Here is a 14,721-nt window from a genome sequence, read left to right on the forward strand (position 1 = left end):
AAGGATCCTATTCTCCTCAAAGTGTCTCGCCATTTGTCAACAACTATATATACTGGTAACGTTAGTGTTCTTTTTATTTTTAAACATTTTATTTACAAAAAATTAATTTATTCTCAGAAATAAAACTCTTTTAAGGTGTTGGTCTTTTCTCTCCATAGACCTGGCTTGGGGGGAGGGGCGGTGCAGGGACACAGCAGAAGAGGTGAAGGAGAAGGAGGTCCAAGGGAGAAGGAAGTAGGGCCCATCCAAAGGGCCGGGAATGGGGCAGGGAGAGCACAGCAGAGGGGTTGACACGGTGGGAAGGTGGCTGAAATTTGTCTGAAGTAGCCCTACCACCTGGCCAGGAAAGGCCAGAGGTAGGCACATGCTCACATGGGGCCAAGGAGAGCCAAGAGATGGAGAAAAGGGGAGACAAAGAGGTCCCCCAGAGATGGGTGAACGGGGAGATCCAGGAGAGACGGAGGCAGGCCCAAGCCATGGAGAAGAGGGGGAAAGCAAGAAAGTGATGGCCACGGGAAGAGGCAGGAACACAGGAGGTCCGATCGAGAGACACGGAGAGCACATAAAGCAAAGAGACAAAGAGAGAGATGGAGACAGTCGGGGATCCCCAGGAACCCACAGAGAGACAGAGACGGAGAGACGGAGAGACGGAGACGGAGGACGAGCGGATGACAGCGAGCTGCAGCCCCGTGCTCCGCGCTCAGGCCGGGCCCCCGGGCACCAGCTGGCCCAGGTCGCCCTCGGTTCGGCTCACCCACTCGCGGTAGAGGCCGCACACGCGGAGCCCCAGAACCTTGGCAGGGAAGACGCCCGCGTCGGTAACGGCAGCTGCGGCGTTGGTGGCAACGACGGCGGGCTCGGGTCGGGGCCCGCGGGTCTCGTCGGCGCCCAGCGCGGCCAGAACGGCCTCCACCGCGGCGCCCAGAGCCCGCGCCTGGCGCGCCGCCTCCTCCAGGCGCAGCAGCAGGCGCGGGGCGCGCGGGTTCAGCTCGGCCTGGTGGCGCCGCACCACGTCGAGCAGTGGCGGCAGCGCGGTGAGCGCCGCGGCGTCCAGCCGCAGCCGCTCGGGGGCGGGCAGGCCCGCGTGGCCGGGTGCCGGGGCGCTCAGACCGGCCACCGGCAGTCGCGGGGGCGAGAAGCCGGGCAGCCCGAAGGGGTCTCCCTGGTACTGCACCTGCGGAGATACGGCAGTCAGTGGGGGGTGAGGGGGGGCGCGAGGCGCGAAGCGCGATGGAACCTCTCCACTCTCCGCTCCTCCTCCTCTCGCTGGGGCCTCAGTTTACCCCCTCCCAAATGACGCATTCCTCCCAACAAAGTTGTTGTGTTTGAGATACTCCAAAACAACCACCACCACAACAACAACAAGTGGGCTTTGCACCAGCGCCTGTTTCCTCGTCTCTAAAATAGAGACGGCGGCTCAGTGGGTTAAAGCCTCTGCCTTTGGCTCGGGTCGTGATCCCAGGGTCCCAGGGTCGAGCCCCACGACGGCTCTCTGCTCGGCGGGGAGCCTGCTTCCCCCCTCTCTCTCTGCCTGCCTCTCTGCCTACTTGTGATCTCTCTCTCTCTCTGCGCCAAATAAATAAAATCCTTAAAAGAATAAAAATAAAATAGAGACGAAGTATCAACTTAATAGGGTAGTCATGAGCATGTTAAAATGGCCCAGGCAAATGCTGGCCCCCTGGAGGAGCACAGTGAATGTTAGCGATATCATTAATGCTATCTTACAGACCCGGGTGCAAATCCTGACTCCACCACTTGCTAGCTGTGCAGCTGCATGTGAAATTATCTCCCTTCTCTGAGTCTGCCTTGCCATCTGTAAAATGGGGGATCAGTTCCAGCCTGTCTTTCTACCAGGGATCTCCTGAGAATCACAAAGATACTGGCAGAACCCTGGTCAGTCTCACCCCTCCCCCATCCTCCAACACCTCTGTGCCTGCCTGGCACACAGCAGGGGCTCAATGAATAACTGCTGTATGAACAAACAAATTAAAGGAGATTTGTAATTTGTAAAAATGCTACAACAATACCATTTATCCTTTTCTAACATCTTGTCTCTGGTTTGGCACTGTTTGCTGCTTTAAACATTATTCCTAATCTTTCCAAATAGGTATGATGATTATGATAATGCTGATTTTACAAATGAGGATATGGAGGCTGAAGAGGTAAACCGACTTGCCCTAGGTCATCCATCTAGGAAAGGACAGAGCTGGATTTTGAACCAAAGTTCACAGCACCACAAAGTTAGTTCTTTCTATTATCCCACTTTCATAACTGTTACATCAGTATTTTTTCATGTTGCCATTAGTGCCCAAGGTCACAGTAAGTTAGCAGTCCTACAGTCTATTTGATTCAAAACTATACCCTCCTTCCATTACACTAGAGTAATTGATGGGAATACCCTCCTTCCTTGGGCAGGGCCCTGTGCCCACCCAAAGACATTGGCAAATTCCCCTTCTCTGTTAAAGACCCCTCTTGGGCTGGAATTTTAGCCTTCAATTGAAACCCTTCTCGGTCTCTCTGCATAGCATAAGTAGAAGAGTTCACAACTCATCTTCTTAAACTGTCTCCTTTTATAGCTGGGGAGACCAAGGTGACAAGATCACAAAAAGCCTGGAACCTAGGTTTCTTGACTCCCAGACCAGAATTCTTTTCACTCTTTCAGACCCTGTCTTAGTGCATTGTGGGGGGAACCTCCAAGCTGAGGCAGACAGATGGGCATTTGGAGCACAGGGAGAGTCCTCCAGTTTGCTCCAACTTCTGTATCTGGGAAATGAGGTCAGAAAAACTAGTGGTCAGGAACCTCTGTGATCTGTACTTCCCCATTCCTCAGGCCTCTGGCACCCCCATCCCCATTCCCACTCACATATTCCTGGAGCAGCTGCTCAGCATATTTGGTGAGGAGGCGGGCAAGGCTGTGTGTCTGACGGATCTTGGCCTCCAAGTGGGGAAGGGGTGAGATGGAGGAGTCAGCCTGTGGATCTTCTGGTGGGAAAAAGGGGGAGGAATGAGGGCAGCCCAGACCCCTGCTCCTTGACTACTCTTCCAGGCTGGCTCGTCCTTCCTGAACCCACAAGTTCTGCTCTGAATTCTCCAACTTTCAAGCCAAGCAGTCTTTGTCCCATTCCAACTGATGGTAAATGAGACACCGAACATTTGTGAAACAGTTGTCCTGCCTGAAATGTATTCCCTGACCCCAAATCACTGTTAAATTCTATTAAAGCCAAGGTAAAATATTGCCTCCTCAGTGTGGTCTCTGGATTCACCTCTCTCTTAAATTCCCTTTTTCCTTTTACTTAAGGCCATTTGTTTATACTCCCAAGGTTGTTTTTGAACGTCTCTTTTATCTGTGTGAATCGGCCTTAGCCTGGGAGTCCTTTGAGGGAAGGTTTCACATATCCCCATACCTCACTGATTTTTGGTGAAATTTAACATCACGGAGCACAGAACTTCAAATCGGAATGATCCCTTAAACCCATTCTACAGATTGGGAAACTAAAGTCCCATGTCCTCCCCGAAGGACAGTCTGTGCAGACGCTGGGCAGGACACCTGCAGCATCAGTGACTAGCCTTCCCTAGGGGGTGGAGCCCCGGAAGGACGACTACATTTCCCGAGATTCCAGCGCACGTGCCAGGGCATGCTGGGGAATGTAGTCTTGGCCCGGCAACTCCCACCCCGCCCCCCCAGCTCCCCTTAGCTCCCCCCAGCTGCCCCCTTCCCCGCGCCAGAGTTTCCCACCGCTAGTCTCTATCCTTAATAGCCTCGACTTTCGTCTCCTATTGTCATTCATTGCTCCCGTGGCCCAAAGACTTCCTTCCCTAACTCTATCCCTCCCTCTGGTCCGCAGTTCTGCTTCTTTCCCAATACTATCAATACAGAGAATTCCGGCGTCCAGCCCCAGCTGCGACCCCACTCCTTTTTCCCAAGGTGTACTCGAACCTGTGATCTAAACCCTGAGCCCAAGTCCCTGAAGTCACAGTCCAGGCCTCCGCTAAACTCCGGTGCTTGTCATTTCCCACAGTTCACCCGCAGCTCACCCGCTCGTTACCTGACACCGGGGCCCTGCTCTCCCCAGCTCAGGCCGCTCCCTTCCCGGACCCGGGGGTGGTGGGGACCCAGACCCCAGTTTCCAGCCCTTCTGACCCCTGCTCCCCTCGGGCCTGGGCATCCAGCCCTTCAGCCCCTTACCCAGACTTCCCTCCCTCCGGCTCATGCTGGCCCCTGGCTGATCCCGGTTGCCTACACGCCCCCCTTTCGAAGGGGGAGAAGGGGGGAAAGGGGTAGGGGCGTGGTCCGGGCGCAACCAATCAGGGCTCAGACCCCAAACAATCCCCCCCCGCCCGCCCCAGGCAGGATTCCTTGGCTCTGAGCTCAGCTCCTTGCTTGCGCTGCCCAGTCAGGAAAGGGGCCTGAGGGGGGTTGGCAGGTTGTCTGCGTGGTGGGCTCAAAACCTAGAGTTTGGGTGTGCCGAGCCTGGGAGGCAGCCCTGGTACGGGCGGGAGGAGGAGGCTCAGGCTCTGACCTGGGGCAAGGCTTAGTGAGCAGCTTCTTTTCGGAGAAAGCTGGCGGGGGTGGGGTGGGGGCACGGAATAAGAGAGGGTGGAGCTGGCAAGACAGGAATGTGCTGGTCCTCCCTTCTGTCTGGGGAGGGAAGGGGGAAGCTGGGTGCGAGGGAGGCCTCGCTGAGGGCCCTCAGGCTTGAGCCACACCTGCCCAGACACAGACCTCCTGGCGTGTCTTAGATACTTTCCAGCTCACCCTCTCTTGTCACACCTACTAGAATGGGAATAGATAACGGCAGCCGCTCACTTCACCTTACCAGGCCCAGTAAGAGAACCCCTCTGATGTACACACATTTACTGCATACAGACCTTCATTCTCACCCTGGAACAAGCTTCAGAGACAGGTAAGGGGTTCATACCGACATATCAACCCCATTGACCAGGTGCAGATAAACTATGGACGGTCTGTGCACACTTATGCCCATAAGTGGTTCCCAAGCACCTACTTGTCCCGGGTTCTGGGACCCAGAGACAATCCGTATTTGGTCTGTGGCCTCCTGAGGAGCTCACAGTCTCATGGAGGTGACCATCAACAACAGCAGGTAATGGGGTTTGTGAGCGAAGGGACTGGGAAGGAGTCCTGTGTTTCTGCAAAGGTTATTACCACAAGCAGTCAACTGCCAGAATAAAGGAAGGTATTAACTGGCAGGGAGCATAGGAGGAATAATTGAAGCCAGACTGTTGGTAGGGGCCACAATCACACACTGTGAACGGTGACTATTTATTGAGCATTTACTATGTGCAAGGCACATTGTTCCGGGAGTTACATATTAACTTATTCTGGTATTACAGCTGAGGGAATAGAGATAAGTGAGTTGTCCAAGGTCACTGGACAAGAAGAGCTGGGATTTTGCCCAGGGGCAGTTTGGCTCCAGAAATTCGGTCAGAATCCCCCTCCTTATACCTTAACCCCTCTGGACATAATCACACCAAAACACACAGAGACAAGAGCCAAACCCTTGAAACACACACACATAGTAACACATGTCGTTATCTGCTGGCAAACAGAGATTCAAATAAACTCAACCAAATCACACTCATTTTAAGTAAGCCTTTAATTGAATTATAATAGATAGGGAAAAGCATACTGTTTGGTGAATATTCAAAGTAAATATAGTGGGGGAGGAGTAACCAGCACTATCTTAATCAGTTTCAGGTTAAGAAACTGAACAGGAGCAATGCACCAGCTCCCTTTTAGTCTCTCTCAAGGGTGACCACTATCCTGACTTCTCACACCACCGATTGATTAGTTTTGTCTGTTTTGAACTTCATATAAAAGAAATCATATAGTGTATACAGTGGTATCTGATTCCTTTCATGAGACATAACCCCCTCGTGCGGGACATCACTCTCTGCTGTGTCCACTTATGAAGAGGCTACAATTCTGCCTCCGCTCTACTCTTGACGGGCTGTTTCCAGTTTGAGGCCATTATCGATAGTGCTATGAACATTCCGGTACACATCTCTTGGTGCTCATACCCACGCATTCCTGTTGGTTGTTAATGACCTAGGAGCAGAATTGTTGGATGGTGCGACCTAGGAGTAGAACTGCTGGAGATGGTGCGAGTTCAGCTTCTCCAGAAAACCGCCCGTTTTCCAAAGCATCTCTACCCGTTTCCACTCCCCCCAAAACACGAGAGGTCTGGTTGCTCTACTTCTTTGTCTACACTTGATATGGTCTGTCGTTCTCATTTTAGCCATTCTGGCAGGTAGAGACCTCTACTCCTATTTGCAGCGTCTGGTCCGTAATGGGCGCTCAGTGAATAGATCGCTGAACGAAGGGCTGGAGGAAGAGCTGGACAGCGCGGGAGTGCCAGCCAGGGGCGGCCGGATGCACACGGTGCACACAGCACTCGGGGCCGCCCCCGCGCTGCGGACACGGGCTGGGACAGTGACCCTCTCGCGCCCGCCTCCCCCTCCCCGTGCCCACGTGGTCTGAACGCACCTCCTCAGTCCAGCCGCGCGAGCCCTGGCGCCAAGCTGTCCCCAACCCTCCCTCTCGGCGGCGGGTAGGGGGCGCTGCGCGTCGGGGCGCCCCGAGGGGGCGGGCCCGGTCGGGGCGGGGCCGGCCGACTTCCAGGCCTGGGCTCTGGCCGCCCGCGCCGCCCCGCCGCTCCGGGGACGGGCCGGGGCGGGGCGCGGCAGCAGGAAACGGGGCGGGGACTCGCGGAGGCGTTGGGGAGCGAGGGAGGGCGCGGCCAACTCCCGGAGGGACGGCAGGCCGAGACAGCGGCGCCCTAGTCTGGCGCCGAGCCTGAGCCCGCCGGACGGGAGGCGGCCCAGCTTCGGGCTCGGCCTCGGCCCCAGTCCCGCCAGCATGGCCGGCCGGACCGTGCGGGCCGAGACCCGGAGCCGGGCCAAGGATGACATCAAGAAGGTGATGGCGACCATCGAGAAGGTCCGGAGATGGTGAGCGCTGCCCCGGGGCCAGGGCTGGGACCTGGCGGGAACACTCTCTCCCAAATGCGTCTACCCCCCTTCGCCAGCCGTGGCCCCCAGCTGTTAGGTGTGCCCCCGGCTGCGCCCTGGAGCTCCAGGGCTCTATCCCCCTTCTGGCTACACCCTTGGGTCTACAAAGCGTGTTCCCAAGCCTTACCCTCATTTATGCCCCGCCCCCTAAAGCTTTGACACTCCTCCCTCAAGTGTGCCCAGGATCTTCTTTGCTATGGTTCCCAGCCGGGCCCAAAGCCTTTCTTTCTTGTATACCCCAGGGGTCTGCAAAGCTATGGCCCCAAGCCGTGCTCTCTCCCCAGAGGCACCACTGTGTATGGCCTGGGGTCTGCAGGACTCTCTTTCTCCTTCTGACTCTATGCCCCATTAGCAAAACCGCACCACTGTCCCTTCCACAGGTCTCCCCCCACCCCCTATGTGTTCAGCTCCTTGCGGGGGGGGGCGGGGGGGGGGACTCTCTCCTCAGAACTCTGACCCAGTCCCCCCCACCCTCCCACAGGGAGAAGCGCTGGGTGACTGTGGGCGACACTTCCCTTCGTATCTTCAAGTGGGTGCCAGTGGTGGACCCCCAGGAGGAGGTGAGCAGACTCTCCCACACTAGGCCCTTCATCTGTGCAACCTCAGGCAGGCCCCTCCCAACCCTGGCCTCCACCTCCAGTCCCAGTCTGAGACCTCAAATGCAGCAGCCAAGACAGATGCTAACAATTACTGGCACCTCCACCCCCTTCTCCCTTTTTCTTGTTATAGACCCCTGAGTTCAAGACCTAACCCACAGTACCAACCACTGTCACCTGATGCAGGGCCTTTTGCTTCTCTTTGCCTCCGTTTCCTTATTTGTACACTGGAGGGCTTTGCAAGCACTAACTGAAAAGTTGTCACTGACCCTTATCCCTCTAACCCCCAGGAGCGACGGAGGGCAGGTGGTGGGGGAGAGAGATCCCGAGGCCGGGAGCGGCGGGGCAGGGGCGCCAGTCCCCGAGGGGGTGGCCCTCTCATCCTGCTGGATCTCAATGGTATGTTAGGGATCCTGGGATTTCGGGGGCGGTGTGGGCTGGGGGGTTGAGGGAGGGGCTTGGGACCCTCAGGCCCAACCCACTCGGCTTTTGCTCCCACAGATGAGAACAGTAACCAGAGTTTCCATTCGGAAGGCTCCCTGCAAAAGGGCACCGAGCCCAGCCCTGGGGGCACTCCCCAGCCCAGCCGCCCTGTGTCACCTGCTGGACCACCAGAAGGGGTCCCAGAGGATGCTCAGCCCCCACGGCTGGGCCAAGAGAGAGGTAGGACCAGGTGACTCCCGGCAGCCCTCTCCTCTGAGTCTTGTCCTCTGCAAAGTTGAACCCAGCAGCTTACCTCTACCTGTACCTGTACCTGTTGCCCTCCTGTGTTATTCCCTCCTGGAGGCCTTCCCTGACTCCTGCGGAAAGTCACCGCCCTACCTCCAGTGAATGTCTCATTCATCTGGCTTCTCTAGGTCTTTAAATAACTAATCACTGTCTGAGATTTCCATGTAAGTTTTATTTTTTTTTACTACTCCAGTTTCGTTCCTGGCTCCCACCTCATGTCAGCTTTCTGAACCTTGGGCTCATGTTGCTCCTGTTCATTACTAAATCCTCAGAACAGTGTGGAACACATAGAATGTGCTCAATAAATATTTGTTGAGGAGTAAATAATAATGATATCCCTGAGGGTGATGAGGACGTGAAAATAACAGCTAAGACTTATTGAGCTCTGTGTCCCAGACACCCTTCTAAGCACTGAACATGTTTTATACCCTTACTATAACCCCATGAAGGTTATGATCCCCATAAGTGGGTGAGGAGCTGAGACCCAGAGAAAGAAGTCTCCCCAGCTCACATAGCCAGTGAGCCAGCATCTTGGGGCAGAATTCCTCCTCAGCTCCTCTTTGTTTCAAATAGTCAAAACCCTGCCTGGTCTGAACCACCTCCCAAATGGGTCTATCTTTCTATAAGCACTATCTCTCACCTCTGCCTGGCTCCAGCCTCCTTATGGGTCTCCTTGACACAGCTGCCAGACCAGCTTTTTCTAAAGCACAACTTTGGCAGGATTATTTGTGCTTCAAAGCCTTCAGTGGCTCCCTATGGCCTTTGACTCCTCCAGTTTGCCCTTTGGGCCCAGTGAGTGACCCCTGCTGGTCTCCTTGTTCCTTTCCAACAATACCATGACCTGACCTGTGGACTGTGTTTGATCGCACCTTTACTAAGAGAAAAACAACAGGCATTTATTGGTGCTGTGGGCAAGACACTATGCTAAGGGCTTTATCCATAACATCTCATTTCATGCTCACCACAGTCACCACAGTATCACCCTCAGGGATATCATTATTATTTACTCCTCAACAAATATTTATTGAGCACATTCTATGTGTTCCACACTGTTCTGAGGATTTAGTAATGAACAGGAGCAACATGAGCCCAAGGTTCAGAAAGCTGATAATGAGAAGTACTTCTCATTATCCCCATTTACAGATGGGGAAACTGAGGCCCAGAGGAATTAAGTCACAGGCTCAAGGTCAGGATTTGAACCCAGGGAGTCCAGCCTCACGATCTGTACTCACTAACCATATGTTCTATCTGCCTCAGATGTGCCCCATTTGTCTTCCTGATCAAATCCTGCTCACCAAGTCGAGATCCCACTTCCATGTCCTTCCTGTGGCTTCTGCCTGGCTTGGAGCCAGGTTCTCACCGCCCTCCTTGGTATCCCCTGGCCCCGGGTCTGTGCTGTGGTGCGGAGCAGCTGCTCAGGGAATGTCTCTTCACTTGATGTTCCAGATCCTGGGGCCGTAACTGCAGGCAGCACCGATGAACCCCCAATGCTGACCAAGGAGGAGCCTGTTCCCGAATTGCTGGAGGCTGAGGTGAGAGAGGCCGGAAGGCTGGACTCCTGGGTCGCTGATGCAGTGGGGGCTCTGGGGCAGCTGAAGGCTGGGGGGCTGTACTCCTGAGGTCCAGGCAGGAAGTGGAGACCTCAGGCACAGCTCAAGTCTCAGAGGCTGGGTTCTGGGGACAGAAAAGGAAAGGGTGTTTTAAGACAAAGTCCTGTGGGCTGGATTGGGGCAGATTTAAGACCATTAAAAGCCTGAAAAGATCGTGGTGCTCCTCCAAGTATTTTATTTTATTTTAGTCCTAAACTGTCAAATTAGCTTAAGAGAGTCAGTCCCCCACAACATCTGACTTTTCCCACAAGGACTACCTTGATGCATTTTCCAGAAATAGCAAGTATCACCTTCTTCCCCCAAAATGGTGTTGTTGTTTCTGGTGCCCTCCTTCCTCTGCTTCCTGGGGCCCCGAGCCTGGGCGAGAGTCCTAGGTCCAGGAGGGGAGTGCAGTGGAGGCTGCACTCCTGGGTTTGGGTGGAGCTCACGCCTGTCCGCCCTTCCTCTCCAGGCCCCTGAAGCTTACCCCGTCTTTGAGCCAGTGCCACCTGTCCCCGAGGCAGCCCAGGGTGACACAGAGGATTCGGAGGGCGCCCCCCCACTCAAGCGCATCTGCCCAAATGCCCCTGACCCCTGAGAAGCCGGCCTGCCTGTCCTGTCGCCCCAAGGGCCCCTTTGGCTTTTTACAAATAAAGACCCTTTTGTAATTTTGTGTCATGTCATTTCCCCATCAGGGCTGGGGAGGGTCTCTGGAGACACCTTTGTCTCATGCTCCATTTCTCAGATGGAGTCACTGAGGCTCTTAAGGGCACCTTCCTACAGTAATCAGATATAGAATGGGAGCTTAAGCCAGGTCCCTGCCTCCCCAAACTCCCTCCACCCTGCGCTGTCCCCTTAGCTTTGACCCTTCCTGACCTTCAGCCCTCCTCCTTTGGGAATCCCAGGACCTCTCTTTTTCCTGTTCAGCCCTCCCCCGGGCCCAGCAATTACCAAAGCTCTGGGCTTTATCTGTACCATGATTCCTGTTCATACGCAGGATCATACACAGGAACACAGAGGCCTGGAGGGACTTTGGGGTCTGATATGACCCAACCTGTACCTTGCCCTCAAGAAGCTGCAACATTGTACCCTCTGCCTCTGCTTAGCCATCCCTCCACTGGAACCCCTCCCCACACTTCTGGCTGAGTCTTACTTGTCCTCTCCTCAGTCACCGCCTCCTCCAGGAAGTCTTCCCGGACCCCTGGCGCAATCAATTTCCCTTCTTTTGGGCTTCCATCACCCACTGTGCCTCCTCCTCTTTATCTTGGCATTTATCAGGCTGTTTGGGATGGCTCATCTGTCTTGTCCACTAGCTTTTGGGCTCCTGAGGGCCGATCTTGGTCCCCGGCCTTATCTAGCACCACACTGGGCATAGAGCAGTGATAGCAACTGGTGAATGAATGAATGAATAAATGATATGCTGAGGCTATCCAGGAAGGCTTCTCTGAGGAGGTAGAGTGTGAGATAGGAACCTCGGTGTGGTAGATCTGAAGTTCAAATCCTGGCTCTGTCACTCACTAGGTGTGTGGCTCTCTGCATCCCATTTCCCCTCTCTGAGCCTTAGTTTGTTCATCTGAGCAATGGGGGCAATAACTAGGCCTCATCTGCCCTAGTGGTTTGTGGGAACCTTCAAATAACATGCACTCTGCCTGGCAAAGTGTTAGAGTTAGGTGTTTTAGCCCTCTTTTTATTTGTAACAAAGGTTAAAAGGTTCAGAGGGACCACACTTGGAACTTTAAAAAACTGTTTTAAATGGAGGGCTGTGTTCTGATAGCAGCTATCATAGTTGTCATAGTTGAGCCAGTGGAGCAGACGTACAGTGACGTGGTATGTTCATTTCTTCTTGCTGCTGCGACAGATGACCAGAACCGTACTTAGTCACTTAAAGAAACACAGATTCATGGTCTTACCGTTCTGGAGACCAGAGGTGCAAAATTAGTCTTACCGGGCTAAAGTCAAGGTATTAGCAGGAAAAGGAAATTTTTCCTGGTTCCTCCAGGAGCCTGTGGGGGAGTGTCTGTTTCCCAGCCTTTTCCAGCTTCTGCACACCGCCTGCATTCCTTGACTTGGACCCCTCCTCCATGTTCAGCACGGCCCCTTCCAATCTCGGTCTCTTCTTCCATCATCCCGTCTGTCTCTGCCTCTTCTGCCTCACTCTTCAAAGGAGGCTGCATTGGGCCCACCTGGATGGTGCAGGAGACTTCCCATCTCAGGACCCTTAACTAAATCCCACCTGCAAAATCTCGTTTGCCACGTAAAGTAACATTCACTGGTTCTGGGATTAGGTCATGGGCATCTTCACCCAGCATTTTTTGGGTGTGGTGGTCATCTCCTTATTCCCCCTTGGTCATCCCAGGAGTTGACGCAAGAGCTCTGTCAACTATAGAGTGCCTCGTATGGCTTAGTAGAACAGCGTCAAAGCCCAGACCACAGGCTCTGGGTTTGAATACCAGCATCTCCATTCATTTGCTTGTGACCTTGAGCCGAGTAACTTAACCTCTCTGGGCCTCAGTTTTCTCATCTGTAAACTGGGGATACTAGTAACTTCAGTCTGGTGAGAGTGTTGTAAGGATTAGATGAGGAAGTACACGGAGAGAGTGTCCTTGGCTTTGACACATAGTGAGTGCCCAATAAATAGCCGCTATTTTCATGTTACTCATTTTACAGATGAGGATACGAGGGTGTAGGGAGAGAGGCCAGAGACTTGCCTGTTGGTGAGACTGGGGAGGAAGAGTCCATTTCCGAGCACACTTGAAAGGCTAAAGTTCGAGTCACCCCTGTTCCTGTCCCTCCCTTGGTCCCAGACCCCAGCAATCTATCCTCGCTTCCAGGCCTGCCCCCTCCAGCTCGGTGATCCACTCTGTTTTAAACTCTGGTTTAAAATCCACCTCTTTCATGGCGACACCCCCCAGTCATCACCTAACCATGCCCTCCCTGCCTCCCCCCTTCCAGTCCCTCCCAATGTCCATGCTCTCTTTTTGGAAACTCGTCCATCCCTGGCTCTCAGACCCTGGCCTCTAGTGCTCCCCCATTCTCTTTGGCTCATCACTCTCTCCTCTTCCTGATCCCTTAAACATCTCTTGTCTGGCCTAGCTCTTCTCTTCATGAACGGTCCCTACCAGGTCCACCTACTCTTGGAACGAATGGCATCCAGGTCTCTGCATCCAAGTGCTGCGCCCTCCCTCTAGACTCAAAGACCCCTGGGATACCCAGACCCTTGGCCCCGTCCCAACCTGTTCCTCCCATCGCCTGCACCCAGAAATGGCCCCTCAGTCCCCAGATCAGAGCGCCTGGAAGTCAGAGTTCTTTAAGTCTCTATCCTGAGTAACTCTCCCATCTGCCCCTTTCTTTAGGGCCCTCCTGTTTGCTAGGTGCCTCCTGGTGGGTTTCCTGCTTCCCTTTTGCCCAGTCTGTTCTCCACCTGGCAGCTGGGCAGTCTCAGAAGCCCACTGGTACTGCCCTGGGTGAAAACCCTCCTTCCTGGCAGGATGGAGCTACCCCCTGCCCCTTCCCCACCACCTCTGCACTGTTCCCCTGAGAACTGCTTATAATCATACTGTGCTGTTTCTCACCGTGGGTCTTTGTTCATGCTGTTTGCTCCGCCAGGAGCGTCCCTCTTATCCTATCTTCATCTGGGGGATGCATTCTGTTTTTTTTTTTATCTAACCTTGGCTTCCCCATGATTTCCGTTGTCACGCCCCCTGCCTCCTCCTGTGCCCATTTCACAGAACATCAGGCATTGCCTTGGGATAGTCCGCGTTGGCTTCCATCTTAGGCATCAGTCTGCCAGCTCAGCAGGGGCAGAATTCCTTTATTTGTAGCAACATGTATTTCTTGTGCACTTACTGTTGGCTAGGGACTCTTCTAGGCCCTGGGAATAAAGCATTAACAAAATGGAAAAAATTGTTGCTTTCTTGGAGTTTACCTTCAATAAATTATATCATCTGTAGGAAGTTATAAGTCCTTTGTTAAGAAAATAGAGTCCACGATGATATTTTATTATAAAAAGTTTCAAACACGTAGCAAAGTTGGAAGAATTACACAGGTGACACCCGCATACCCCCCACCTAGATTCTGTAACATCTTACTGTATCTGTTTATCACATCTCCTAATCCATCCGTCAATCTAGTTTATTTTCTTGACACACTTAAAATAAGTTGCAGATGATAGGGTACTTCCCTCTACGTACTTCAGCATGCCCATCATTAACTAAGGGTCCAGTATTTACAGATTGTCTTGTCCCTTGAAATAAAATGTCCACATAGTGAAATGCATAGGTATTAATTGTATGATTCCATGAGCTTCAACAAATGCTTGCATCTGCATAATGCAAGCTCTTCCCAAATACATCATTAACCCTTCTGGAAAGTTTCCTGTGGCCCCTTGCGCCACCCCCAACCCCCACCCAACTCCCCGGAGGCAATCACTGTTCTGGTTTTGTTTTGATTAGGGTAACCTGTTCTAGAACTTCTATGCATGGAATTATAAGGATGTACTTCTTTGCATCTGTTTCACTCAGCATCATGTTTTTGAAACTCATCTGTACTGTTGCTTGGATCAATAGTGTGCTCCTTTCTATTGCCAGGTTATAGTCCATAGACTTGGCTTTGACTAGGAATGCTCTGCCAGATGGAGAACAGATAGGTCCAAGTCCTCTCCCTGTTACTAGCTCCCTCCACAAGCCTGTCAAGCCAGGGGATCAGAGCCCTGGATGAGTGTACCCTAGGAAGACAGACAGCTTATTTCCCAGGACCTTTCTAGAATGTAGTCAGTCTAT

The 14,721-nt window shown here is 53.3% G+C and overlaps 2 protein-coding genes across 2 annotated transcripts; one reads left to right on the forward strand and one right to left on the reverse strand.

Moving 5' to 3' along the window:
• Positions 1 to 85: 85 nt before the first annotated feature.
• LOC123933911 (cardiotrophin-1-like) lies at positions 86 to 4,226 on the reverse strand. Its single transcript, XM_045993650.1, has 3 exons — positions 4,187 to 4,226; positions 2,864 to 2,982; positions 86 to 1,174 (listed from the first exon to the last, which is right to left on the reverse strand). The coding sequence occupies exons 1-3, from the start codon at positions 4,209 to 4,211 to the stop codon at positions 701 to 703; spliced, it is 618 nt and encodes a 205-aa protein (XP_045849606.1). The 5' UTR covers positions 4,212 to 4,226; the 3' UTR covers positions 86 to 700.
• A 2,514-nt stretch (positions 4,227 to 6,740) lies between these two features.
• On the forward strand, positions 6,741 to 10,604 carry BCL7C (BAF chromatin remodeling complex subunit BCL7C). The gene is made up of 6 exons (XM_045993774.1): positions 6,741 to 6,969; positions 7,511 to 7,589; positions 7,916 to 8,024; positions 8,127 to 8,288; positions 9,801 to 9,886; positions 10,416 to 10,604. The coding sequence occupies exons 1-6, from the start codon at positions 6,878 to 6,880 to the stop codon at positions 10,539 to 10,541; spliced, it is 654 nt and encodes a 217-aa protein (XP_045849730.1). The 5' UTR covers positions 6,741 to 6,877; the 3' UTR covers positions 10,542 to 10,604.
• Positions 10,605 to 14,721: the final 4,117 nt, after the last annotated feature.

This window comes from Meles meles, chromosome 21 (genome assembly GCF_922984935.1).
Source record: "Meles meles chromosome 21, mMelMel3.1 paternal haplotype, whole genome shotgun sequence".
NCBI lineage: Eukaryota > Metazoa > Chordata > Mammalia > Carnivora > Mustelidae > Meles > Meles meles.